This window comes from Corvus moneduloides, chromosome 1, assembly GCF_009650955.1.
Source record: "Corvus moneduloides isolate bCorMon1 chromosome 1, bCorMon1.pri, whole genome shotgun sequence".
In the NCBI taxonomy this organism is placed as follows: Eukaryota; Metazoa; Chordata; class Aves; order Passeriformes; family Corvidae; genus Corvus; species Corvus moneduloides.
The window spans coordinates 21,939,563-21,965,817 of record NC_045476.1 but is presented as its reverse complement, the minus strand read 5'-3'; the positions used below and the strand labels follow the sequence as shown (position 1 = coordinate 21,965,817).

Genomic DNA, 26,255 nt, shown 5'->3' with positions numbered 1-26,255 from the left:
AAGCATGTATTATAGCCATGAAAAGAGTAGGTTGGAGTAGGAGTGCAAAATGGGGGTAAAGTGCTTTATTTTACCTCCCTCTGAGTATGGGTTTTGAGCACCCGGCAGGAAAGGTGCTTCAGGGGAAGGGAAAGAGGTCCTGCAGACATGTACCTGAAGTGCTGTGGCCTGTTTGTAGGTGTGTGATGCTCCCCGTGGTTGCAGAAGGAGCCCTGGTGTCTCAGTGCCGGAGCCTCGGCAGCAGCAGGAGGGCGGTCATGGTCTCCAGGGACCCAGCCTCGGGCGCTGCGGATCGCGGGCAGGGAGCCCTCTCTGCCCATGTATCGGAGCAGTTTGCCATGTCTGTCAGCTTCCCAGTGCCTCATCCCTATGACAGCACGGTGGAGTGCCTGCAAGCTCTAGCAGGGAGGGCTGCTTTGAATAGATTTTGATAAGGGCTGTGGAGGAATAAGTTAGTTCACCCACTGAGCTGTCCCTCTGCATCAAGCTGATTTTCTGATAAAATAGGGAACACAGTAGCAATTTGTTGAAGACAATGTTCTAAGGTTTTTAAGAAATGCAAGGAAACAGTCTTCAAAGCCACCTATTAAAAGAAAAGAAGTCTGATTGCTTGGGGTCTAAGGAAAGATGTAGCCTGAGATTTCTTGTTCTGCATGTCAGTTAAATTCTGATTTCTGCAGGTGGCCAAGCACCTTCATCTCACATTAATTTCAGCTTGGTTGTGACTGATCAAATAGCTTAGGAAATAAGTTTAGTAGATTTGGGGGAGTTTGTTAGAAAAATGGAACCACATAGAGCCTAAATTCTATTAGATACTGTTTCTGTATTGTAACACCTTCTCATCTGCTAAGAACAGTGTCTGACAGATTTTCCTATACCCATGGCTCCTATACCTGTTCCTGCTGTGATGCAGGAAAATCTCACTTATTTAAACCTTTGATAGCTAATTTTCTATTTTCCCATCTCTTCTGTACTTAGACAACATGCGTGATGCTTATTAAGGACCTTGGAAGTGGTGCCATCTTTTGTTCAGGAGCTTCTGTTAAAAAAAACAATGGAAGTATTTCTGCAGATAATTATTTACTGGTCTATGCTTTCAGTACTTTCCTTTTCTCTGCTGCTTCTTTTGAGAGTCCTTTTTTTCTGTTTTTTGAACCAAATCACCTTCTTCCAGCCACATCCAATGCACAGAGCACCCCTCTACTTCTTCTTTTAGACCCAAAGAAAGTATGAAAAGCATATCTGACTTTTAGTGCAAAATATGCAAACTTACTTCAACCTCTCTTGATGGCACTAACAAAAATAAATTAACAGAAAAATACTTTGATGGGTTTTTGGATTGGGCAAAATAGAAACTTCTGAAGAATTAATGGTTTTATCTGATGATAGTTTTATAGGTTTGTTTTGCTGATAGTTTTACTAGTATGAAAAAGTTGCAAATGAGCATGAAAATGTCCAAAAGTAATATGTTAAACACACCACCCAACTGCTCACCTCTTGCAGAAGATATAGTGAGTGTCTGCAGACTTCACACATCATTCATGTTTATCACTTTATACAGCAGGGCAGCTTTATTTATGCACTGGAACAGCTGTTTATGAGAATTTCACATCTTTCATAATGTTTATTTGCCTTTCACCATGGCTTCCAAGCTCTTTCAACATAAAATCAGTAGGAAAAACTAAGTCTGTACAAGAGTTTCTCTGTCTCTTCTACATTTGTTTTTTTAGGTGATTAAAATATTTTTTGTTAGACTTACTCTATTTTGAAAAGTATCAGCTATGGGTAAACATTATTAAAGTTACAAAAGTTACAGGAAAAGCTTTTCCCAGACAGAAAACAAGCAGAAAAATAAAACATCTAGGATGTTTAAAGGAGTCTATAAAGGAGTCTACCAAACTTAGTCAAAATTCCTGAATTTTGTAAAAGTATAACAGTTCTTTTTAACACTTACATTGCCGTAGAAACTTTATCAGGGATACAAATGGCTATTTATGAGTTGTAGCTTTATAAAAAATTCTTAGGTTTTCGATTATGATAAGCAAACCAGCTCTCTGTTCACTTATTACATTGCTTTGTTTTGCCTTTCTTTCCTTGTCAAACAGGTGTGCTTTATGAAGTTGTTCAGAGCTTCCCTCGAGTGGAGAAAAACGTGCAGGTGGATTCATATGTAAGCAGCCACAGGTGGAGAAGGCACTCAGAGTCCCTCAAATCAGTCGACACCAACAGAGCCAGCATGGGGCAGGATTCTTCGGAGCCAGGGGGTTTCACTGACCTGCTGCTTGAAGAGGGACATGACAATACTACGCAGATTGAGGTAGATATTCATCCCATCTATTTTCTTAATTCATTTTGTTATCTTTGGTTGGGGGTAAGTAAAAAATTAGGACAGTTCCTTCCGGGTATTCAAACACTTATGGGGAAGAGTACTCTGGTCTTTGTACTTACGAACCTGTCAGGACAGGGAAGCTGGAGTTTTGTCTTGTCCTGAGGCTGGAGCCTGTCCTTTCTGAGTTTTGAGTATAGTCTCTTTAGGATGTCTGTTTCTTTACTGGAAAACAGCCAAGGGAAGTCTCATGTTTTAGCAGTTCTTGCTGAAAGGAAGTAATATTAGAATAAAATTGAATTCTTTTTTTGAAGTTGGTGTAAACATCTCAATTTTCAAGAATTTGCCTAATCTTTATGGATAGTGATATCCAAGCAAAAAGGGGAAAAGACCCTAGAGAAATGAGAAATTGGAAGAAAATTCAGGTTTTGGTCATTGAAAAAAATTGTGCATTATTTGATTTTTGGTCTTCCAAAGAATAAGATGGATCAAGTCCATCTGTGTGAAGTCTTGGGACATTTTCCCTCTGTTTTATAGTGTCATTCAACCTCTAATTTCTTGTTGAACTGCCAGATAGCTCTCTGTCCTGTTTTCTTTGGTTCTTTTGTTGTTGTTGTGGTTTTTTAAGTATTGAGTTCGGGGTTTTGTTATTAACAAAATCTACATCCTGTTTTTCAATAAAATACAGCTTGGACTAAGCTACACTTAACATCTTCATTCATTATAATCTTCTTCCAAAACAACAGTGTCAAGGTTTTTTTCAGTTCTGAGAAGCTCACTCTCAGAGAAAAAAAAAAGCAGCCTTCAGATTTTGGGTTGTTACACAATAAAAAAAGCAATGTAATATAAAGCCCATCTGTAGAGACAATGGCATCTCTACTGCATGAGTAAAAAAATAGTGCTTTTTGAGAGGTGTGTTGTGTGTTTGTTGTTTTTAAGCTTCCCAGTTTGTGCAGCACTAATTATGTTTCCTCTTGTACTAACATGAAAGTCACTGGTTGGTAAATTGTAGTTTTGAATTTCATGTTGATTTTATAACTTCCTTTTTGCCTCTTGTAATCCCCATCTGCCCATACTTGTAGCAATTCTTTTGGGCACAACACAGATCAATCTTGCATCTAGTTATTTTAGCAGGTAAAGTGCAAGCTGTCTCAGGTACAGGAAAGTTTTAGTAGCTGATCTTTCCATGGCTTACCCATGGACCCCTATGCAGTGTTTCCATTCAGTTTGGTTCCAAGCTCTTTTGAAACAAAATGATCAGAGTTCCCCCTCTAACACTTATGTATAGCAAGATTTGGGGGGAAAAAAATGAATGCTTCTAAATGGATGTACATAGAATGGTATTTTTCCAGGAACATCTTTCCTGACAGATTAATGGCTTTGTAGTGTCTTAACCTGAAAAGTTTATTGAATTCAAGTTTTGTGTTCTGTTGCAAACCTCTTTTTCTAAGTCTTTTCAGCACAATAAGATAACTGAGTTGTGGTTTTACACATTATCGGATTCCATTGAAAATCCCCACGACAACACACAGGCATGTCACAGGAAAACCCTTGATGCCTGGCCTTATAGAGGAGGCAGAGTATACAACAGATATCCACAGAGGAAGAATCCATACATTGCAGTCTTCTGCAGCTTGGGAGCTTATCAGCAGTGCTGGAGAGCTTATTCATTATCTTAAATGCTTGCTCTGTGTACATTGCAGTGCTTGCTAAAGAAAATCCAGAGAATGAGTATTACCTGCCACTTACATTTAGTGATGCTACAGGATGACGACATCCCTCCTTTACAGATACTGTTTTTTACAGATATTATTTTCTCTAAAGTGTTTTCTGGGCTTGCCATGCTAATATGAAGACTGACAGTGCTGAATGTTTTCACTTGATGATATTTTCTGTCTTTCTTTATAATGATGAGTTTACTTTCTCTCCAGCTTTATAAACCCAAACCAAACAGCCCTTATTCCCTCTCTCTCCTCTACCCCTCCCTCCAAAAAAAAAACCAAAACAAAACAAAAACCCCAAAACAACAACAAAACCAAACCAAAACAAAAGGAAATAAAAAAACCCACCCCAAAACAGCCAAGGAAAAAGGGAAGGCCATAAGCAGAAATTTCTGCACGCTGTTTAAAACTAAATATTTCTTAAGTTACCAATCCATATATAAGGTGAAAAATAATAAAATCAAAATTGTGTGGAGCACAGCTTACTGCCACTGGATTTCCTTTTACTTTAAAGAAATTACACTTTTGATTTGTTTTTTCCTGTTGGAATTACTGGAATTGTTCTGTAACTTCCCAGATTCACCATGCTGGATGAGCCATCAGCCCTGATCCAGAGGTTATTTTAACATCAGCTTGAATGGGAGCATGAAGTGCAGACCTCTTAACACTCTTCCTGAAAGTACATTGTAGATTGGTTTATCACACCTTTCCAGCAGTCAGGGTGGACCTCCTCCTAGGCATAGGAAAGATAATGGTGGGATTCTCTTTAGGGTGCAGCCTCTCTGGTCCGAAAATGGAGCAGTGTAGCCACCAGGAACCCCAGGCGCCTCTCTTCACATCTCTGTTTTGTCTCCTTCATTTTTTTGGCACTGTGATTCAGGAAAGGACTCATGGAAAATGATATACACATTCATGTGCTTTTTTTCAAGTAAAGGTGTTCTCTTGAACTGGTCTTGAACTATATTGCAGAGACTAGCAGAAGCAGTGGCTATAGCCACTGGATGTGCTGGACCTTCAGAAAAGGGCAGGGTCTTGGGAAGCAGAAGATAAGACCTCTAAGTCCCATTGTGTTGCTGAAGAATAGGAATGTTGTGGTCCACAGGTGCAGTGTTGTGGTGGCACAAACCCACAAAGATGGATGTTGCCAAACAAAAAGCAAAGGTCGTAAAGAAAAAGTTTCTGCTGCAAGCCAGGTAGGAAACCTGGTGGCTAAATATAAATTATAGGGTAAATCAATGTATAACACTCTATAAAACAGTACAACTATCTTGAAAGTACTCCTGCTCTCCTACTTTAGTAGGATTATTATAGTGTGCCATTTAGAGACTATAATGTTGCAAACCCAACAAGCCTCCCAAAGGTGGAGGTTAGTCCCAATTGCTTTATTTGCAATTGGTACTCTAGAGCTCAAAGGCAGATGAGGATCATATTCCATAAGAGACTTGTTATGTTTTCATTCCCATTATATAAAATAGCTAAAGAGAGAGAGAGAAAGCTCTGCAGAGGGACAAAATAGCAGCATAAAAAGAGTGAGATCCCATCTTATAGAGCTGGACACAGATATTACAGTCTGAGAGAAATCTCCAAAGCAGATAGCCTTGGGACAGGTAAAGAAATATGTTGTCAGCAGTCTAAACCAACTGCAAGGGTCAGCCCCAAAAAGACAGGAATCTGGTGATGCATTGCAACAAGTTAGCTTCTTGTCTTTGTGGCAGATGAGAGTTTCAGAGAGGCTCCATTGAAGATATGAGCACCCATGGCTCAGCCATATTTCTTCCCAAGGGTCACAAAGCCAAACATTAAAGCCTTCTGCCTGGAATAACTTTGGGACCATCAGAATTCTTCTTTCTGGAGAGTTTGTTTCTCAAATTTATGGGATTTCACAATATCATAATTTCAAGCCTAGCTTTTGGGTTTGTTTTTTTTCTCTCATCTTTCTTGGGATTTTTCTCTCCTGTTTTGAGGGTCAGGATTGTTTTGGGTTTTTGCTTGTTGTATATTCTACTGCTTTTGTTTATTGTGCTCAGGACATTTAGAAGTGCCCTTTATTTATGGTAAATAGAGCTTAGGAAATGCAACGTGTCAGGTAGAATTTGTTGCTGCAAACCCTGTAAGTCCTTGTAAAAGCAGTGAGTGTGAAAATACATTTTCATGAATATGTCTAGTTTGACATGTCTTCTTTCAAGCAAGGAGAAAAATAAGACATGTGCTACCTTTCTTCATATACTCTTGTAAAAGAGAAGTATGCTCTATAATAACTCACTTTTATTAAGCAGTTTAGTATTAACATTGTTAAAATAAACTCATCTTTATGGTGATGATGTGACCAGTTGTTCTATTAATTCTCAAAGCCCTGTAGCCATACAGATAATGAAGGTGGGTATCAGAGGTTCTTTTTGCCTGTTCATTTTTTGCATTACTGAAAAAGGAGCTGATCTCTGAAATGTATCTGGTATGGATGCTGGTTCCCCAGTATTCACCACTAAGGGATCCACAAATGCATTCATGTTTTGCCATAGTGCTTGCTTATGCAGGTCTGAGTGCTGAGCACTGGAAAAGGCTTAATAATGCAATAATATACAACTAATGCATTAATATACAATTGTGCATTGCACAAATGTGGCATCATAATTTTTCTGTAGTTTAAAATGTGCATAATTTTTCAAGTTATTTCATTTTTTTTTTGCTATATGTAGCTCCATACAGAACAGATTCTCCCTCTGTGTATGTATAGCTGTGGTCTCTTTATCATAGATCTTCCTTGTGACTGCAGTCACACCAGTGCAGGGTAAAACATCGGCAAGAAAAATACAGAAAAATTGAATTGGAGAAGTCCCTGAATTACAGCTTGCATTGGCATGAGCAGAAGGTGAAAAACTTTGCAAAATAACTTTAGATCATGTGAATTACTTTCAAGTTTTTTGCCACTGTATAGAGATACTACATCAAAACAACAGTCTTTCACAAACTTCAAATATCAAAAATAAATCCAGCAATAAAATAATAGATTAGATCATAGTCAAGCTTGAGCTGAGTGCAGTAAAGTTTTATTGCTTTGCACCAGCAAAAATGGAGGAAAACATAATTTTTCATATAAAGTCTTAGAACAGAATGGATGATTGCAAATGTATGACAGAAGAAGAATCAGTTCTGAACAAAAACCAGCATGCTGAGCATGCTAAATCAAACCAAACTCCACTTTATCTTATTTTCTCCACCCCACCTAACATACTACTTGCAAGCATAGAAAATTGTGGCTATTTCAGTGCAATTTTTTTTTTCTCTAGTGAAGTGATTCATTTATTCCTGTGGATGTCACTGATATCTACTGCTGTGTATTGCTTTTAAGTAAACTAGAGTTGTTGCCAACTGAAGTCACCCTTCTTTCTTTTTTCTCTCCTTTCTTTACTTTCTCTAGATGTTGTTTGAAATGCAAATTTTAGCAGCCCCAGTAGTTTGTACCTGAAAAGCATCTTGCCCCTATTGAAACAACACTGGTGGATTTCTTACTGATAACAGTCTTTTGCTGGATTTTGCATTCCGACCCAGAGTTTCTGCCCAAAAGAACGCTTCTCCCTTATCAGTCCCAGTCACTCATGGAAGTGATGATGTCTGATTCTGACTGGCAAAAACAACAGAAGGCATTGAGTTTTACAGCCCTTGGGATTTGAGAGCAATTACTCTCAGCTACTGACAGCAGTGTCAGCATGCCCATTGCTGTGTCCCCACTGCAAGTCTGAGCAAGGAAGAAAATAAATGCTTGAGATTAAATTTCCCGTGGCTGGACAAATGATAAGGGAATTCCTCAATTACTTCTCTAATGCACTGTATTAAAAGTAGAAAAACTTGTCCATGTGTAAAAGAAGCCTTAAAACTAGAATATCATAGTCTCAGAGTGAGCTGTCAGTTTGGCCAAGCCTTTTGTTCCTGTTTTTCTTCTTTTTTTTTTCCTTTTTTTCCCATCCCAATGCTTTCATGCCAGTTGCGTTTGAAGGACTTAGAAAGAGTAGGGTTAATAACACTGTATTCTGAAACCATGGTCCCTCCAAGTTACTGACAACCATATTCTGTATTTAAAAAAAATCCTTATTGTCACAGTTTAATGAGTCCTTCTGTTCTTTGTCCTCATCCCAAGCTAAGAGAGTGATCCTCTTTACTTCTAAAACCTATTTTCTGACTTGCAATTTTTAGAGCCTTTAATTGCCTGTGTAAAGTTGTCTGCTTGCTTACCTTTTAAATTTATAGTTCAAACATTTCGCTTAAATAGTGTTTGTATCTTCCTTCCCCTGTCAGTGATCCTCAACAGTGCAAGTTAATTCCATGGGCAACACTTCTTGTATAGCCATTTAGTTTAATAATATCAGGGATGCTATTGATCCCTCCACCACTAGGACAGAATTCTTTTCTTAATGCATAGTCACATTTTAATGCAGATTATGAAATATCAAAGTTTCTGCTGCAAGCCCCATAGGAGACCTGATAGCTACATGTAAATTATAGGGTAAAATCAATGTATAACACTCTGTAGAACAGTACGACTCTCTTGAAATGCATGTTCAGTACAAAGGTTTAACCAGATTTTAGGTTTCAGTTGAACCATTTGACATATAAGTGAGGAGGATTGAAGCTTTGCAGAGCAGAAATTTGTCACAGGAATTGGTTGATTCTTTAGAGAGAGAAAGAACAATACTTGTATTCTGAAATCTGTATTTACAAAAGTCTGGGGGGAAAAAATTCTAAAAAACCTGAAGCAACAATCAGTTTTATTTTGACACCTGCTTTCTGATGTGGCTTCATTTTAGGGACAGATCCTAGACTATACCATTGAGCTCAAATAATATTTAGCCCTTGACTGAAATAAGGAAAACATTAGATTTTGGTTAAGATTCATTTAAAGTCCTAAGTCAAGAAATAACTTTAATTGATTTAATTACATGGCTGAAGCTTTCCAGGTCTACTTGCAAAATCTTTATCATAACAAAAGTTATATTCACTCTTATTTTTACTTTTAGGGATGTAGAATTATTTCTTGTTCACAGTTAATAATTACTACATCACGTGATTTTTGGTGTATGACTCATTCAAGAGAAGGAGGGGAAAGCTGGGCTCTTCCTGCAGGCCTGCAAATATTTTTCACAATGTTCAGTTAAACTTTGGTAACCTAGTATAGACCTGGAACTTCCAGGGCTAAAACAATTGTGACTAAAAAATATGGTTTTACAGTTGAAGGTGGCATTTCTTCAGATTTTCAGCCATTTCAGACCCTATCTTATGTTGCCTTAGGCCATGTCAGTTGTACCTCCAACACATTGTCTTGCTGACTTTAAGCCAGTGTAACTTAAGTCCAGAAGTCTCTGTTGGAATATCTGCTGTCTCTTGTGTTTCCATAACGTTCCAGAGGATTAAACAAATGTCCCATATGATTCCCCTCTACTGCACATCATTAAACTGCAAAAGCTCTGGAGCTCATTGACACTGAATGTTGTAGATGTCAAAATTTACAAAATCAGGCAAATTCTTGGAATACAGATTTGTCACGGGTTATTAAACACATAGGGAGTTTCTGAGGAGCAGATTACTGGGCCCTCAGGAAAATGGGCAATTGCTATTGTTTGCTCTGGGTCCCCTGTGCTTCCTGGGCATCATACACAGACAGAATCACAGAATATCTTGAGTTGGAGGGGACCCACAAGGATCATCAAGTCCAATTCTCTTTCCCAGTCAGTTCTGAGGACCATACGACGATGTTTGACTTATGAAAGTCCAGCTGTTCTTGTGCTTTTTTTGGTATCCATTTAAGAGATTAAGTTGTATATTATGTTATTATTTTCATATTTAGAAGCTTGAAAGTTACAGTGGAGATTAAGGATATACTGGAGGAAGAGTCTAGGGATATGCACAAACAGTGCTGCTGTACTGAAACCATTGTGGATATATCTTTTGCTTTTCCATGTAGCAGAATGTTTAGATGTCATATTTTTGTTGTAAGAGAGCTAAAATTTTGTGGTAAATGATATAGCTGATATAGTAATTGAAGGTTAAGTTGTATAGAATTTTCTTGCAGTATTTTAATTTAATTTTTTTTTCCAAAGGCTGTTATTGTTATTTTAAAATGTTTTTATTCACAATTTTGAAGAGTTTATTTTAGAAAATTAGCTTGTTACTCTGGAGATGGAGAATGTAATTTATTTTCAGAAAAATAAAATATACATTTTTCAAGCTGAAATTATTTGAACTTTCTCTTCATGTGACATCCTAAGATAAACTAAAATGTGTGAAAATTACTGCTAAATTCAGTATTTAACTGATAATTTTTAATAATTATAAAGAAGAGCTAGAAAGCTAATTGGTCTGGAAAGCAACACAGATCACACATGAAATATCCTAATTCTCTTCTCTTGCTAAATTACACCAAACAGTACGTCACCTGCAATTAGAAACAGAATCTGGGATAATCATTAATTTACTCACTATTTTCTGCTTGTCCAGCTGAGTTTTTCACCAGTGATGTCACATTTTCTAGCCAGCCAGCAGACTGAAATATCACTGTCTTGTTTTCTTTCAGGCTTTCTGCTTCAAAATGTAAACTAGGCAAACGCCTCATATATCTTTTTGTTTTGAATATACTAATTGCTTAATTATATCAAGGTCATCTTAACACTTTTGCTGGGTCTTGCTGCAGTATTCAGCAGGACTGAATGCATTGCCAACTCTGTAAAAAGCCTTGTAGCAATAACCCTGTCAACGTTTCCAATATTCTCAATCTAAGCTCAAGAAGTGATGGTTCTGTTAATAACTCCGGTACAGCTGAAAAGGGAAAAGGCTGGAGGAAAAATTCATTCTCTATTTCCTTTAAGCTTGGAAGGAAAGGATGGGGGAAGGAAAGAAATTGAAAACCAGTTTCCCCACTCCTAAATAAGAGAACTCCATTGTAATCCTGAGTTCATTTACACATGCTTAGCTGCATTGGCACACCAGGCATTTAATTTAACATATTGATGATAATGAATTTTTATATCAAGGAAGGAGACAGGGAGTTCAGAATTTAATGGAATCTGCCTTTGAATTTTCTTGATGATAGTATTTTACTTTTCCATGTCCTTCATCTCCAGCTTCCTAAAGCATATTCCAGAATGCCTGAACTCACGACTGAAAAGAGCTATGACCATAATGAATAGACCTTGTACTTTCTGAATTAATTAATTCAATCATACATGCCTCAGCCCTTGCTTGCAGGGGTTTGCCAAAAATAGATTCAACTTGTGAAAGCTCAATATTAGTGTGGCCAGGAAGGCTGGGAAGGTCTTTCCTTTCCCAGGCACTTCCTTTCTGACCCTTTTCACCACGTTCACCTGGAGTGTCCTCAAGAGAGGAGAGTTGTATCAATTCGGTCATGCAAAAAGCAGATTATGTTCATTTCTACCCATGCAAAGCAAACAGCCTTAGCTAATTTAACAGCACTCAGCAAATTGTGCATAGTTGGTTGGAGCAGGGAGTGAGGGTGAATACATTACCATTACATTGGTAGTGCAGAGGAATTTGGGTAAGTGAGTAAGAAGTTGTCACACTAAGCCCCACAATTCCAGTTTGAATAGTACCAGTCCTTAGGGATAGATTTTTAAAGCTGTAGGAATTCTGCTGACATTGATGGATTACTTGGTGTCTCTTCAAACCTTTCATGTTTCTTTAATATGGTAAAGTCAATTATCTGTTATCCCAAAACAGTTGCAACTTGGCATGTAAACAGATGGGTCCATTGTTTCAGATTTGGTCAGACACTTCCTTTGACTCTCTGTAAATTTAGCATTTATGTGGAAGTCAATGATCTATCCTCATTGTGATTGTATGAGTTATACAGACTTTTCAAAGAGAGTAATAAATGGGGCCAATGCTCAAAATTTATATCAAGAGGGGGATCAGAGTCAAGAAAGCTCCATTTGTAAAATGTGCATTTGTTCTTCCAAAAATGCCCGTTAAATGCTTTCAACTGCTGAAGAAAATGCTTATGAAACACTTGTAAGGGCTGTAGTATTTCATACACACAACAGAAAAAACTAATGGAAATACCAGGGATTTTTGGTTTTTTCTTTCTTCTATAACACTGGCAAGCATTCATGTGCAGCATGTCTAAGTGTTCACAGACCATCAGTAAAAAAACAGTATACTTGTTTCTGGAAAACAAAACTGGCAATAGGAGATCTTGGAGGGTGTGCAGAAAATTGCAGTGTGAATAACAAGGAGAAAAAAAAAGAAAAAGAATAGCAAACATATTCCCCAGACCTTTTAGTGGCTCAACATTTAACCAAAGTTAGAAAGATGTAACAGGGTTACTGGAGGTTTCTTTCATGCATTTGTAGCAAGCTGCATAATTCTTCACAATTTCCTACTAAATTTTTCAATAAATCCAAGCATCATTTTCTGAGCATTCTTTCTGTAACCTTAGCAACAAAAGCAGGAAGAGGGAGAAATTGCAGATGGAAATCCTATCTGTCTGATCTCATCTAGGCGGAGCAGTAAAATGCCTTGAGGGATAAAATGCCGTGATCTCTCAGAGGTATTCTGCTCCAGTACAGATAACAAAGCAAGCTGTTCCTCAGGTTCTTCCTGCTCCAGGCAAAGTATGGATTCCTTTCTTCTGGTGTATGAAAAGTGTCTTTCAGTGCTAGAATGGACATAATCTGGCTCCAAAGTGCTACTGCTTAGTTTAGCCATATCCAGGAGTGGGCCAACAATCTGGTTTACATAGGTCAACAACCTGGTGGGTGTTCATTTTGAGGATATAACTTTAGGGGTATAATATTGGCTGGCACAGTGGATTATAGCAAGTTTGGTGAGGATGTTTGGAACATCTTCATTCCATAGTCATAAGTTAGTGCACCCTATGTCCCTATTTGTCTAGAAAACAAAATCTCTAATTCTTAGAATTGTAAAATTAGTATGTAGTTGAAAGAAACAGCAATTCATTCCTGAAAATTTTTTTCAATAAAACTGGAAATAGAACTTTTGATTCTATCATTTACTCATTAGCAGTGTATCAAATGTTGATTTTTTTTATATCAGGCATATTGTTCCATCACCTTGGAAATCAACGTAATTTCTTAAATATACTGCAGAGGTTTTGTTTCTTACGTAAACATTCAATAAAGGGTAGTACACATCTGTATACTGCTCCAATAATGTATATTAATTTATATTAAATGTTAGGTGACTGTGATTGCTAAAAGAGGCTGGAGTCTGTACAAGTGCTTTTCTTTTTTAGTTGTAGCTAATATTGAAATTGGAGGTGAAATTCAGCTCTTCAGTTTGGAAACCTAAGTATAGATGCATGTGGCATTGACGAGGTACATGCAAGTTTTTCCTAGGGCATGTAGTCATAGAACAAGGGGAAATGTCTTCAAACTGAAAGAAGGTAGGTTTAGATGAGATATTAGGAACAAAGTCTTTGCCATGAGGATGGTGGGCACTGGAACGGGTTGTCCAGAGCAATTTGGATGACATCCCTGGAAGTGTTCAAGGCCAGGTCGAATGGGCTTTGAGCAATCTGGTCTGGTGGAAGGTGTCCCTGCCGATGGCTGGGGAATTGGAACAAGATGATCTGTAAGGTCTCTTCCAACACAAACTGTTCTATGATTCTGTGATCAAAGTTGTTGCAAATTTAAGGTGAAAGTTACCTAGCTATAGATGTCTAATTTTAGGCTGTTGTTATACTGAATGGTCCACTGCCACTCCTGTACGGTAAGGCTCAGCTGTAGGTCCTGAATCATATCTGCAGTTTTCAGATGGCCCTGGGTTCCTCCTGTGCTTACTCAATTAGATCTCATCCATGGTCAGTACAGGCAGTGCAGTTAACGTGTGTATTCGATTTGTTCTAAAGCAGACCTGAATGAGCTGGCAAGTCTTCACTGACAGCATTAATAGATCTGTGGTTCTGAGAACGGATGCTTACAAACCCAGCTCTTAGGTAGACAGCTGCACTGAAGTATCTGACCTGCACCAAACAACAAGCTGGTCATCTACCTATTTGTTCATCTGAGTCTGAAGACAAAAGATACAGATTTTTTTTTTTTTTTTTTTTTTTTTACAGATATAGCAATAAATTGTATCAAGCAAAATAAAAACAGCATGTTTCTGGTCAAGGTCAAAATGTTGAAATTCCTCCTCTCTTTTCCCTCTCCCTACCTTAGTCAACACTCCACCAACCACACCTCAGTAAAAAAAGATTGATTTGAAACACAAGTAAAATCTCATGTCTTCATCTTTCACTGGTTTTCCATGCTTAGATGTTTGGCATCGCTTCTGTTGCTTGAAATTGTCAAAAGACACCTTTCAACTCAAAAATAATTCTGTAATGCCTTGTGTTTTATCTTCTTAGTGTCCTGTATTTAGATGAAAGACAAAAAAGGAAATACAAGTTTATGCAACATTCTGCTTTGGATTGATTTACTCTGAAAGAGCAATTTAGATTTAGAAGTTATACACAAGAAAAAATAGCATCTATCAAAACCAAAACGATGTGTTGGTATAATTTTGAAATATTTGAGTATATTGGATCAACTGCACTCTAGGTGAATTTGAAGACAGTACTTTTCAGAGACAAGAGAGGGAGGATATTATTTAGCATCCTGATCTTGTCTGGGTAATTGTGAAGTGCACAGAGTATTCCTCTTGATAAAAACAAGAGTGCAGATTCTGCAGAAAGCTTCTTTGGAGCCTGATGGCAGGCAAAGGCAGCAACTTGGACACACCTGTCTAGGCAACATGTAACTCATCAAGCATCTCAATTAAATATGATGTCTTAGAGTTGTGGCAGTAGAGTTCTCAAGGGATTTATTTATTTTGTTGAGCATGACTGCAAGATCTGATAACGAAGCATTTCTGTGACAAGTCCTTAAGAAATGTGGCTGGTGATAACAGTTTCGTAAAACTGTACATAGCAGTTTTGTTCAATATTCTTGTGTACACAATCCTGACTGAAATGCTGTTACAGATGTATACAGAAAAATACATGTGAATAAAGCAAAATGCATACTTTTTCCAAACAAAAGAGCAGGACAAACTGCTACAGGCTACCCACTTTCATAATCACTGTCTTTCTCTGTAAGCCATGAATGGTGATTTGGAAACTTTGTATATTGTTTGCACATTTCATCCAGTCCCATGTTTTAGTAACTAAAGCTTCCGGTGTGTTGCATGTGAGAGCTAAACTAGAAAGTGCTGTGGTTAAATAAATTATCAGTTTGTTTGCAATCTGTTTAAAACCAGTGCTTCCCAGGGAAGCCGTGGTGATGCAGTTTGTCCTGTGATGCCCAGGTTCTCCTATGACCATGGTCTGGCTATATGCTGACCAGCACACAGCTGGACTGAACAGCATGGCTTTGACAAAGACCGGTGCTGAGCGAGGTGTATATGAGACACCTTTAAAAGCTTCAAAATAAGCTTTATCCCTACAGGTAAAATGCTACTGCAGTAATTAACCCATGCTCCTGCCTGTATCAACTTTGTATTGATTCTATGTGTTCCTACAACTGATTGCCCTACAATTTTGGCTCAAAACCCTGATGGATTCCTGAACCATGGTATCGACAGCTCGGGAACAGCATCACACACCAGTGAGTGTGGAGGCAGCTTCCTGCACTGTCCTACAGAAGGCCCTGATCAACTATACCTGCTAGTATCAACTTAATGCTTCAGATCTTTAACACTTAAACCAATTTGTATTTGCCATTTGCCCTCCTCATGTGAGGGCTCTCGGTTGCTGTTTTCCTCCTGTCTCTCCCAATAGAGAAGTGCCAAAGAACAGGAAATAAGGATGACTTACATCTCCTGCCATTTGAATATATATTGCAGGAATACATTGGCTATAGAGAGTTTAGAGTTGCTCTAATGCCTGGATGGGAAAAAAATAAGAGGGTGTATAATATTAAACTGAACTTATTATATATTTAGGGGGAGGAAAAAATTGCCTGTGTGGCTATAAGTAGGTCAAAGTACATATGCTCAGAAACACACTGTTTGTTATATTCCACACAGGAAGTGGATCTTTAGAAGACTAAAATACCAAATCTTTAAAAGCTAACTAGATAGAAATGTAGTTATTTATTATATTATCTGGAGTCATAAGCCCCCAAGAATGGAGCTGGTAACAGATTTGGTGTCATAACCACTAATGCTCTGTAGCCTAGACCTGGAAGATAGTTTTTTATGTTTACAAAAAGTCATTTTTGCAGTTTCAGTTTCATGAACCCTTCAGTCATTTATACATATCTAAAAATGAGAATATAAACTCTAAAACCTGTGTCATAATTACACCAAAATAAAATTTCTGCTAGACATTTTTTGGGTCATTGTATTGATATGGTTCTTTTTATTTTCTTTTAGTGGAGAGGATGCTATGGAGCAATTAAGACTTATTTTCAGAATGTTGTTTCTCAGACTTCTGCTCCAGCAAATCAGGAACAAAACTGCATAATAAATATTTCCCTACTCTAATTGAGTTTTGAGTGACTGGTGATTTGGCTTTTTTCCTTTCTTAAGTAAGGCATTGCAGAGATTTTTGCTCTCTTGAAGCTTGTCTCATATGACAAGACAGTCCAAAGGGCTTTATAAGCCTGCTGTAATGACCCCTAAATAGGCTGACAGTTTTATAGCAGTCCCCAAGAGGGAAGCTTCCTTTCAAAAGCAGCTGAATATCATGGAAAAGGCAGTGACTCCACATTGACTTTTCACAAAGCCAGAAAGACTAAATGGCTTTTTGGATTAATAACAGTTTTATGGCATCCTTCTCTTGCAGAATGTCTGTCAGCATGTGTGACCCTCCATTATTGGTGCTGTCAGGAGCTCAGAAAAGTGCAGTTTAAAACCTGGGAGCTTAAGTTGTTATAGAGCTGTGTAAAGCCACGTGTCTGCATAGGGGAGAGAGATGTGAGATAAATCCTTTGTTTTATCCCAGCTGAAGACATCATTTAATGTTTACCATAAAAACCTCCAGATGTAAATCTGTGAGATTCTGGGCAAAGTGACTTCCACACTGGCCCTAATGAAAACCTCTGCACACACACAGTAGGCTTTCAGGACTCTGCAGAGCACTCGTGTAGCCTCTTCTTGGAGAATATAGTGTGAGATGACATTTTAAATACCAAAGCACTCAGACACAGAATTTCCTCTTCAGTTAGATTGGGTTCCTTTCATTCATTTGTCATTATATTGGCTGTTAAATACCGGGTTTTCTAGTGTTTGTGTAATCAACAGTGATATTCACAAGCTGTCTTCAGGTTCTGCTCACAGTTGATGCTGAGTATGTATGCAATGCCCATATTGCTATATATATGTATATTCCCTTAGTTTCTCCCATATTGGATATTCAAAAAAGAAAACAAAAAAAAAAAAAAACCCACCCCAAAACAACAAACAACAAAACAACAGGTTGCCGTTTTGTCATTGTGAAAGCAGCAAGTCACTGTGAAAGCAGTTCTTTAAATTGCATGTTTCCTCAGTAGATTCATACAGAACAAAGACTTTTGTTAAGAAATTGAACAGCAGAGAGTTCATCCTTGATGCAAATCAAAATTGGTAATTTTGATCACCTTAGAATGATAGAGTTTCCTAAGCAGCAGCCCCTATATGTATCCTCTGTAAGACTTTGATGTTGTAATCCACATGTAGCTTATCTACTGAAATTTGAGCTTTCACATTTCAAGAGGCCAGTTCAAGTTAAGTATTCCTTAGGGTTCTTTGATTATCAGATCCTATAAACCTGTAATTCATAGCATTGCTTGTTATGATTGTAATTGCAGTATTCTGTTAAAATGAGTTATATGGCAGCAGCATGCAAAGTGTCTCTATCCCCATTTTCCCTGGCCTTAATTTTCCCACTAGGACCCCATCTGAGGATAGGTGATTATTTCTTGTACTGTCTCATCTCCTGTGCTAATGGCTGGTGTGCTAGGGATATTCTCCATGTGTCCTTGCCACCTGCCCCTGTCTCAGTCAGTGTCTGCCTAAAGAAAATGTGAATAAATGAGGAAAATCAATTTCAACACCATACACACATGCTTCTCCTGCCCAGGTAATATGGAGTGTGACTGTGCATCTCTCTTGCCCCTTCTCGGTGCCCAAAACGTGCTGTTGAGAAGAGGTTTTCCATCACCTGCAATGCAGAGCTAGCTCAAGTCCTACCCAAGCTGTCACCTCTGTTCTCCCCCTTGAGCTGCTTTTAGCTGGTGGGGACTAAAAGCAATTTTCTAGCAAAAGTCTGAAACAATTCAGAAGTCAATTTTGGCTGTATTTTACTGACATGATAGGCAGAGATACCATAAGAGAGCAGCCAGCATTACATGGGATTCGGTAAAAGTACAAATAGTTTTGAGGAAGCTGTTTTTGCTGTATGTGTGCAGAGACATCCTGATGCTGTCTTATTTAAATAGAAAGTGTGTTTTGGTTCTACAAAATGGATTGCCAGAACTTCTTTATTCCTTAGGGAAATAATTTTAATTGCTAGCTTATTTCCTTTCTCTAAATACCCAAAGTATTGTTATCTTTGCTTCTTTTTGCTGAAAAGTAGTTTGTTTTAAAATATGAAGTCTCATGTTTTCTCCTTTCAGTGTTTCCATTATAGTCTACAAATGCACCTTTTAAAAACCACAATTCTCTGATTAATTTCATAGGTTATTAATCTAGAAATGTTTATACTCAGAAGTAAAGACGACTTTCTGAAATTAGTAATTGGTGATAAATTGTCTCAGAACTAATTTTTGGGGCAAATACTAGCAGCAATTTCAGTTATTTTAGAAATAGACCTAGTCTGTGAGTTTGGCAATATTAGAGCAATTTGTTAATATATTTTGTTAAAAATCAGATACCAGACCTTCCTTTCACAGTAATAAAATTAAGCATCTATAAAGTCTACCTCTATATTTTTGAGGGCTTCAGAATTTTTTCATTATGTTGTCATGCCAATTGAAGTTGGAAATGCAATTTTAATAAGTAACATATTTAAAGGGACAACAGTTATCAAATTAAATGCAGTCTTGTTGTCTTCTATTGCATCTGGCAGTAGTTCATGGCACTTGATCACAAATATCTGAAGATGAGGATCCTTGGATGGGATGATTGATTGATTGATTGATTGTTTTTTCATTGATAATGTCACAAACAATGTTCCAGTACTGGGAGAAGGCAGCCAAACAATCTGCTGAAATGTAACGGCCATCTGGTCGGCTGATCTATAATAATTTGTCTTGTTAATCTTCTCTCCTCTCCTCTCCTCTCCTCTCCTCTCCTCTCCTCTCCTCTCCTCTCCTCGCCTCGCCTCTCCTCTCCTCTCCTCTCCTCTCCTCTCCTCTCCTCTCCTCTCCTCTCCTTTTTCAGCTACAGAGAAAGCAAGACTTTTTCTGCATCATACTACTGTGCAAGAGCAGAGCTCATTCCTGGGTGTGCCAGCTGCTTTTTCTCTGGCTGAAGTTATTAGTTTTCTTCAATTACAGCCTTACAGAGAGAGAGCTTGAGAGATGGAAGAACTTCTTGTTCAGTAATGTCTGTGGTTTGGATCTAATTGAATCCAGTATTTAAAAACAAAATATTCATGCAGTTGAATTCAACAGTGACTCTTACTCCTAAATCTTGTTTGATAATATCATCTGTCTCCTAGAGATTTATATTACTTTCAATTTCTGTTAAAGAAAAAATATGACAGGAAAAGAATTAAATCTAAAAAGTCCCATGTTTATGTATGTGATTTTATCATCATAGAACCATGGTGTCTTACTTCACTGAGAGGGAGCTTATTGTTTCATGTTTGTTTCAGTACTATTTTCATGTGCATCTTTGGCCAGAATCTCAGTTAATAATTTGAACTAATGTCAGAGGCATAATGTAGTTGTTACTTTTAAATATCACATATAGTTAATTTTTGTTATCTTGATTGTGAAAGATTACATCACACATTGGAAGACTTAATCTCTTAAGGGACAGCAATTACTGATGGAGTATGTGATATTTGACTGTATTTGAGATTATCTGTATATGTAATATATGGAACAAATACTGAACACCAAGTATTTAAAGAAGGCTTAATCCTCAGTTGTGCTGAACTTTTATGAGTAGTGCATGTATTCAGCTTTCCTGAGAAAATTCATTTGTAGTTGGAGAAGTATGGGAATATATTCCAAGTATCATCAGACAATATCCCTTATGAAAACTAAGAAATTAATCTCTACAATCTACAATAAGATGGCAACTCAGCATCAAGTGTTTCCTGAGGTTAAAAATAACTTGTTTCCCCAAAAGAAAAGTTTTATGAGAGATGTTCTAATAAATATTCCCTTTATAGTCGCAAAGGTTGCCAACAGTAATCCTCATAGCTGGTGCAAAGAATATCTGGAGAAATCCTTTGCTTTAATGCTGTACTGTTCGGTAGAAGAAAGGTGCTATGTACTTCATATACATGAAGTACAGTAAAAACAGTATTTGAACAGAACTGCACATCCAGAGAACCAATGGGAGATAATGCTCATATCCCCCAAATACCTGAAAAACAAAGAAAAAATAAAAGCTTTCTTGAAGCAGTTAAGTGTATGTTCTCTGCTTTCTCTGCATGTTCTTCCTTTCAGTAACATGCTTCTATGTCATTAATAGATACTGAAAAGTTTGTTTCTTGTCCTAATTGTATTTACATATAATTCTAATTATCAGCAAAACTCTAAATCTGTCTCATATGACTATTAAAACTCTTTTCTTAATTGAATAGTTTACATGCAAATTCATATAAATTCTTAAGCATTTTTCCATCTTCTTATGTAGTACCTACCTGGAGGGAATGGAGTGTCTTATGAAGCAAGTACAATCAACCAAAGCATATAAACAGGTCAGACAGAATGAAAACTCGTACGTATCTAATGATACCAATAAAATCGTATTTATGAAAGACTCCAAGAATTTCATTTCCATGGTAATGCAAATTAGAAACTATGAAGGCAGTGACTTGGAACAGAAGCTTGGATCCTAACCTTACTGGGTGCTCCCAAGCTGCTCACATCAACTTTACTAGTTAGCTGCTTGTGCCTTTTTGTTTCTGATTGTAAGTTTACAGATGGGATTAAAAAAAATTAGGATGTGAGAGAAAAATCATTAATAGTATATTCATAAAATACTATAAATATTATTAATTAATAAAATTCTGCATTTATTATTAACAAAATTCTGCATGAAGGCTATGAAGAACAATTCTGTCTTCCTTCTATCATTCAAGTAGAAGCAAATTTGCTTCCCTCTGGAAGTATCTAAGATTATTTAACTTGAAATAAATACTAAACAAGACTTTTTATACACAAAACTTGGTAGACATAAGTAATTCCTCACACAGTGCCAAAATCTTGAGCTGCAGGCTATAATTTAAGTGTTTGATTTACAAGCTATATGACGAATCTGCTTTGGGCATGGGTCAAGGTACCATTTAAAACATTCTGATAGAGCTACCAACTAGGCTCAGTGCTAGAGCCTTCCAGTTGTGGAGGTGGGGGCTTAGGTACTAGAAATTAACTGGAGTAGCTTTCTTAGCAATAAAAAAATTGAAACACAAAATAAACTTTCACAGTTTTGACTATGGTTTAAATATTGTATGTTTATCTGAAACAAACCGCTTGGTAATTATTTGTTATTTGTCTCTGGAGCTCTTTCCTTGAGACTTGGTAGGCCTTAAATGTGACCATTATTTACTAAGGAAATTCCCAGTCAGAATGATAAATTGGACTGGGAATATATATATTTGTTTTCAAATCCTTTTACTTTACAGTACCTCCATTGTATACATGGCAGTAATAACTGTTTGTGTTGACCATTAAAGGAGGAAAGAATTTGGTAAGGTGACTGGCTTTTGTCATCTTCCTGACAGTATAGTTTTAATTATGTTTACTTGTATGACTAACCTAGGGCTGGTGAAGCCATTAAAAATTGCTTCTTCAGAATTTTTACTGAGATTTACTGTACATATAAAGTACATCCTGGCATACAAAGTTCAGCAGAAGACACAGAAATTGTCAAGAAGAAAAGAACCTGATTATATCTGCAACTGCTTTAGTAAAATGCGTCAGTAATGGTGTTAATATAGGATCAAATCCAGCTGAAACAGGATTTATGGTCAATATGTTTAATCTAGGACGTGAATGATGTCATCTAGAATATAAATCCTTGCCAAGTATGTCTCCAGCTCAGTATCATGTCAGTAGGAATTGGTTGTGTATGATGTGGGGCTGTGTGGAGGGGGTGTCAGGTCCACGTGGCAGCATGGCCTGGTGTGAGGGTACTCCCCTGTGGCTGACTGGATATAGGAGGTAAAGCAGGAGAGGAACTTCTCCATCACCAGGGTAATTCTAAATTCTGAGTCTGCCTCTTCCATTTTCTATGGTACTGTGTATTTTCTGAGTTTATTTTAATTTTCAAACTCTATCATTGAGGCTTTGGGTCTTTTTGCTTTGTCTCAGAAGGGGAGGAAGCAAGGAATGAACTAAGAAATACTAGCGTTTACTACTTTCATAGTATTACTTGTAGCTGTTCAGCAGAAAGCTGGCAATGCTGTTGATTTAAATATTTTATGGTTGCAACAGCTTAGTTTGAGTGAAGGAAGACTGGAAATCTGAGACATGTTTCATTGTTTGCCTCAGACCACACACTTTTTTTCTTTTCTCTGTCTTATATAGGAAGGTACAGACCTTCACAGTAATTGACCTTAACAGAAATTTGCTGTGAGGAGAGCATGACAGCAACTACTGCATCTTTAAAAACCACAAGAATTAGGAAGATTTCTTCTACAAATATGTATATATTTGTCTGTCTTGACAGGGAAAATCTACAGTAAACCAAACATTTGGAGATTTAAAATAAAATAGAATTGTAAGCCTACAGCTATTAGAAATGTTTTGGATGTTCTTATATAGGATAGTCTATTGAATTATGGTCAGAAATGTTAAAAAATACAATTTTTTTAAGGTGCTACCTGTGAATGGTTCCCATGGCTTTGTTAGAGTGTGGCCCTTGTTACAGCAACTGTCCATCTTTCCTCCAAAGCCATCAAATATTTTGCCATAGATTTCACTGGTAATTACAGAACACGTATGATTGGTATTTGTGATAGTGAACATTATAATCATAATATAAGATGATTGCTTGAGGTAACTGCCTTGTCAGCTGCTGATGGTTGGGAGCAGAGCTGTCTCTGCAACATATTTACAGTTTGTGCTTTTTTCCTTCATTACTGAGTTTCTTTGAGGAGCAACAGGACTCAGTATTTCAAGGGTGAGTTTTATAGCTAAGGTGCATCTTCCATTATAATCTGGTTTTCCTATGTTTTTTCCCTTTTTCAGGAGGACACAGATCATAATTATTATACATCTAGGACATATGGCCCCTATGATTCTACTAGCCGGGATTTGTGGGTCAATATAGACCAAATGGAGAAGGACAAAGTAAAGATTCATGGGATCCTTTCCAATACCCACCGTCAAGCAGCAGTAAGTTATTTTACCATTTTCTTCTTTGACTAAAGACTTTGGATATTTTTCCCCAGGGACCCACACAGCACTATTACTAAGTACCATGACTACTGCTCACAGAGCTATATCTTTGAATTCTAGTTAAGCTGTGGAAGTCTTTACACTCTTGTTATCAATTGATTCCAAGTTGCCTTTTTGAACCTTCTGTAACAGTCATTCAGAGGTGCCTTTACAGATATACTTAAAATTTTCCTCTGTTCATAAGGATCACAATCTATCAAACAATAAACCACTTGCATTGCTGAAATCGGAGGGAATTTTACTGTTGAGTTTAATAGTGATAGAGTTGGGTTCAGGATGAAGTTGATGAAGTTTTAAGTCTCCCACGGAACGTATGTGGTGTGTTTGCACTTCTATTTTATATGAGGTGTCACGCTTATATTTCCTTTTGGGACAACTGATAAAGCTCATGAGAATGTCATATAGTAACAGAAATTATGTGATCACAATTTTAGGTTATCAGCATATAAATAAATTGTAGCGTGAATAACAATCATATTTAACTTATTGTAATCATTGATGGAAAAAATGGGTATGAAAATAACGGGCTTACACACTTAGGAATGGAATAAAATACTCTGTAATTTAAAGATTGTATTCTCTGTTCTCATCTGTGGCTAGAAGCTGCATACATAGAAGAGCCAATATTAGCACAAGTTAAATACAGAAAATTACAGCTCGGAACTGTGGCTCATGAGATTCTTGTTTCATCCATTCACCAACTTAGCTCCAACAAAAAGTCCTTGGGTTTTGCCAGTTTAAAACAAAATCTAGTGAACGCCTTACTTAAAAGTTGTACACTTTTTAAAGATGCAGGTGTGTTTAACAGTTTTAAAGCTAAGAGAAAGCCCAAGTTTAATTCGTCTTTTCCTTTGTTTATCTGTTATCACCCTGGTACAAGCCAGGTGACTGCTCAGAGGGATGCAAGAGGCAGCAGAAAGAAATACTGTGGTGACACTGACTGTGCTGTAATCAAACCTCTCCTGATGGGAGAGAGTTTTTAAAGTCCTTGCCAGGAGTTCCAGAGACAAACAGGGACTCTCAGCCTTCGCTGCTTCTCGATAGTTGTTTATTAAGTCTTATCAGAGAAAAAGAGTCACTAGCATGATTCAGACATAGCACAAAGCAGAGAATGCAGGAGAAAAGTCCAATTATCAAGATTACACAGCCTTTTTAAAGATAAATTAACCAATGGTTACTAAAAACGTACATTATATTTACTTTTCTACCAATTATTTAATAACACAGCCAGGAACTGCGGAATTCTTTGTCCAATCATCCCAAACTACTTTTACTGCAGAATATGGAGTAGTAGAACAAGAAGAAGGTTTGGAGAACAACAACAATCCTCCATTTTGATGGGTTCTGCTTTTGTCTATTTACTACATTAACAAACCCAAAACCTCTAAATTTTTCACCCTGTGACAATCTTACATAGTAGTCTGTCACCTAATTTACACTAGTACAGTTTCTAGTTCTTTTCTAATAGTAGGCAGTTTTTTCCATGGACAGAGGTCAAAAGCTGTGTTGTTCAGGGAGGTGAAACCCCTCAAAACAGGCAGAGACATATTCTCTGCACTCTGGGTTCCTACACTGTGGTATTTAAGTTAGAATACAGAAAGCAGAGTGAGGTGATAAATCCAGCACATCTAAGTGTCAGAGAGTCCAATGCAAAAAATATATCCTTCATAGTTAAAAGACCGTAGGCAGTCAGGGTTAATGCAAATGCAGAGGGTTCAGACAGTTATATATCTTTGGGGCAGACTTAATAAAACAGTGTATCAGCTCTTTTCTTAAGACAACTTGATTCTAATGAGAAAAAAAGAACCTCGAGGGTACCTAAAAGTGAGAACCTCTATTTTCTGCCTTGTCTACTTTGTGTGGGATCCTGGTGCTCCATGTTGAGGGAAAGAATGGAAATATGCCAAAAGAAAAGGTAATAAATAAATTACAAATACTTATAAAAGGTATAACATCTTTTCCTTTTAAAAGTAATTTCTGAAACCTGGGACCTAAACATTAATTAAATTTCTTTGAGAAATTTTAACCCCTGTTTAATGATTAGTAAAGATGACACCCTTCCATGTCTTTGTTGTAAGCACTTTTGTTTCCAATTGGATCCCTGAGATTATGCAGCTAAAATGTCCGTTCCAAGGGGGTCATTTTGTTGAAGTTATTAAACTAAAGGCTAGAACAAGGCAATATTTTTTGGTCTGGTGTGGGATTGGTGTAGAGGACCATTCAGCATGCCAGATGGAACCTTGAGAGCTTCAACTGTTTCTCCCCAAAGCAAGTGGTTTAAGACCTTTCTGCTGAATGTCAGGTGCCCTCTCTGCCTTTCTGCCAGCTCCAGCAGAGAAGGCTCTGGTCCCTGTTTAGCACACTGATATCCATCTCTTTTCATGCTTACCCAAACATCTTGGACTGGGAACTTGAGTGGCTGCAGCCATGTCTACATACAGTTTTAAAGACCCCTTTTTCAGATTAATGTCCCCTCAAAGGCTGAAAAAGTACCAGAGAGTCATCCTGTAATGACGTACGATCTATAGTTGACTTTTTTGTATGTTTGTGTCCAAGTAAACAGCATCCATATGTACTACACAACAAAGTTATTTAACAGAGAGATGTGATCTCTATAACTGTACAACTGTAAAGTCATATATT

The 26,255-nt window shown here is 37.3% G+C and overlaps 1 protein-coding gene across 2 annotated transcripts in view; it reads left to right on the top strand.

Moving 5' to 3' along the window:
• PLXDC2 (plexin domain containing 2) overlaps positions 1-26,255 on the top strand; it is a 262,841-nt gene that overhangs the window by 116,627 nt on the left and 119,959 nt on the right. For both annotated transcript variants that reach the window (XM_032101667.1, XM_032101658.1), the window contains exons 2-3: positions 2,106-2,317; positions 23,403-23,549. In XM_032101667.1, the coding sequence (XP_031957558.1) occupies positions 2,106-2,317; positions 23,403-23,549 (359 nt within the window). The remainder of the gene's footprint in view (positions 1-2,105; positions 2,318-23,402; positions 23,550-26,255) is intronic.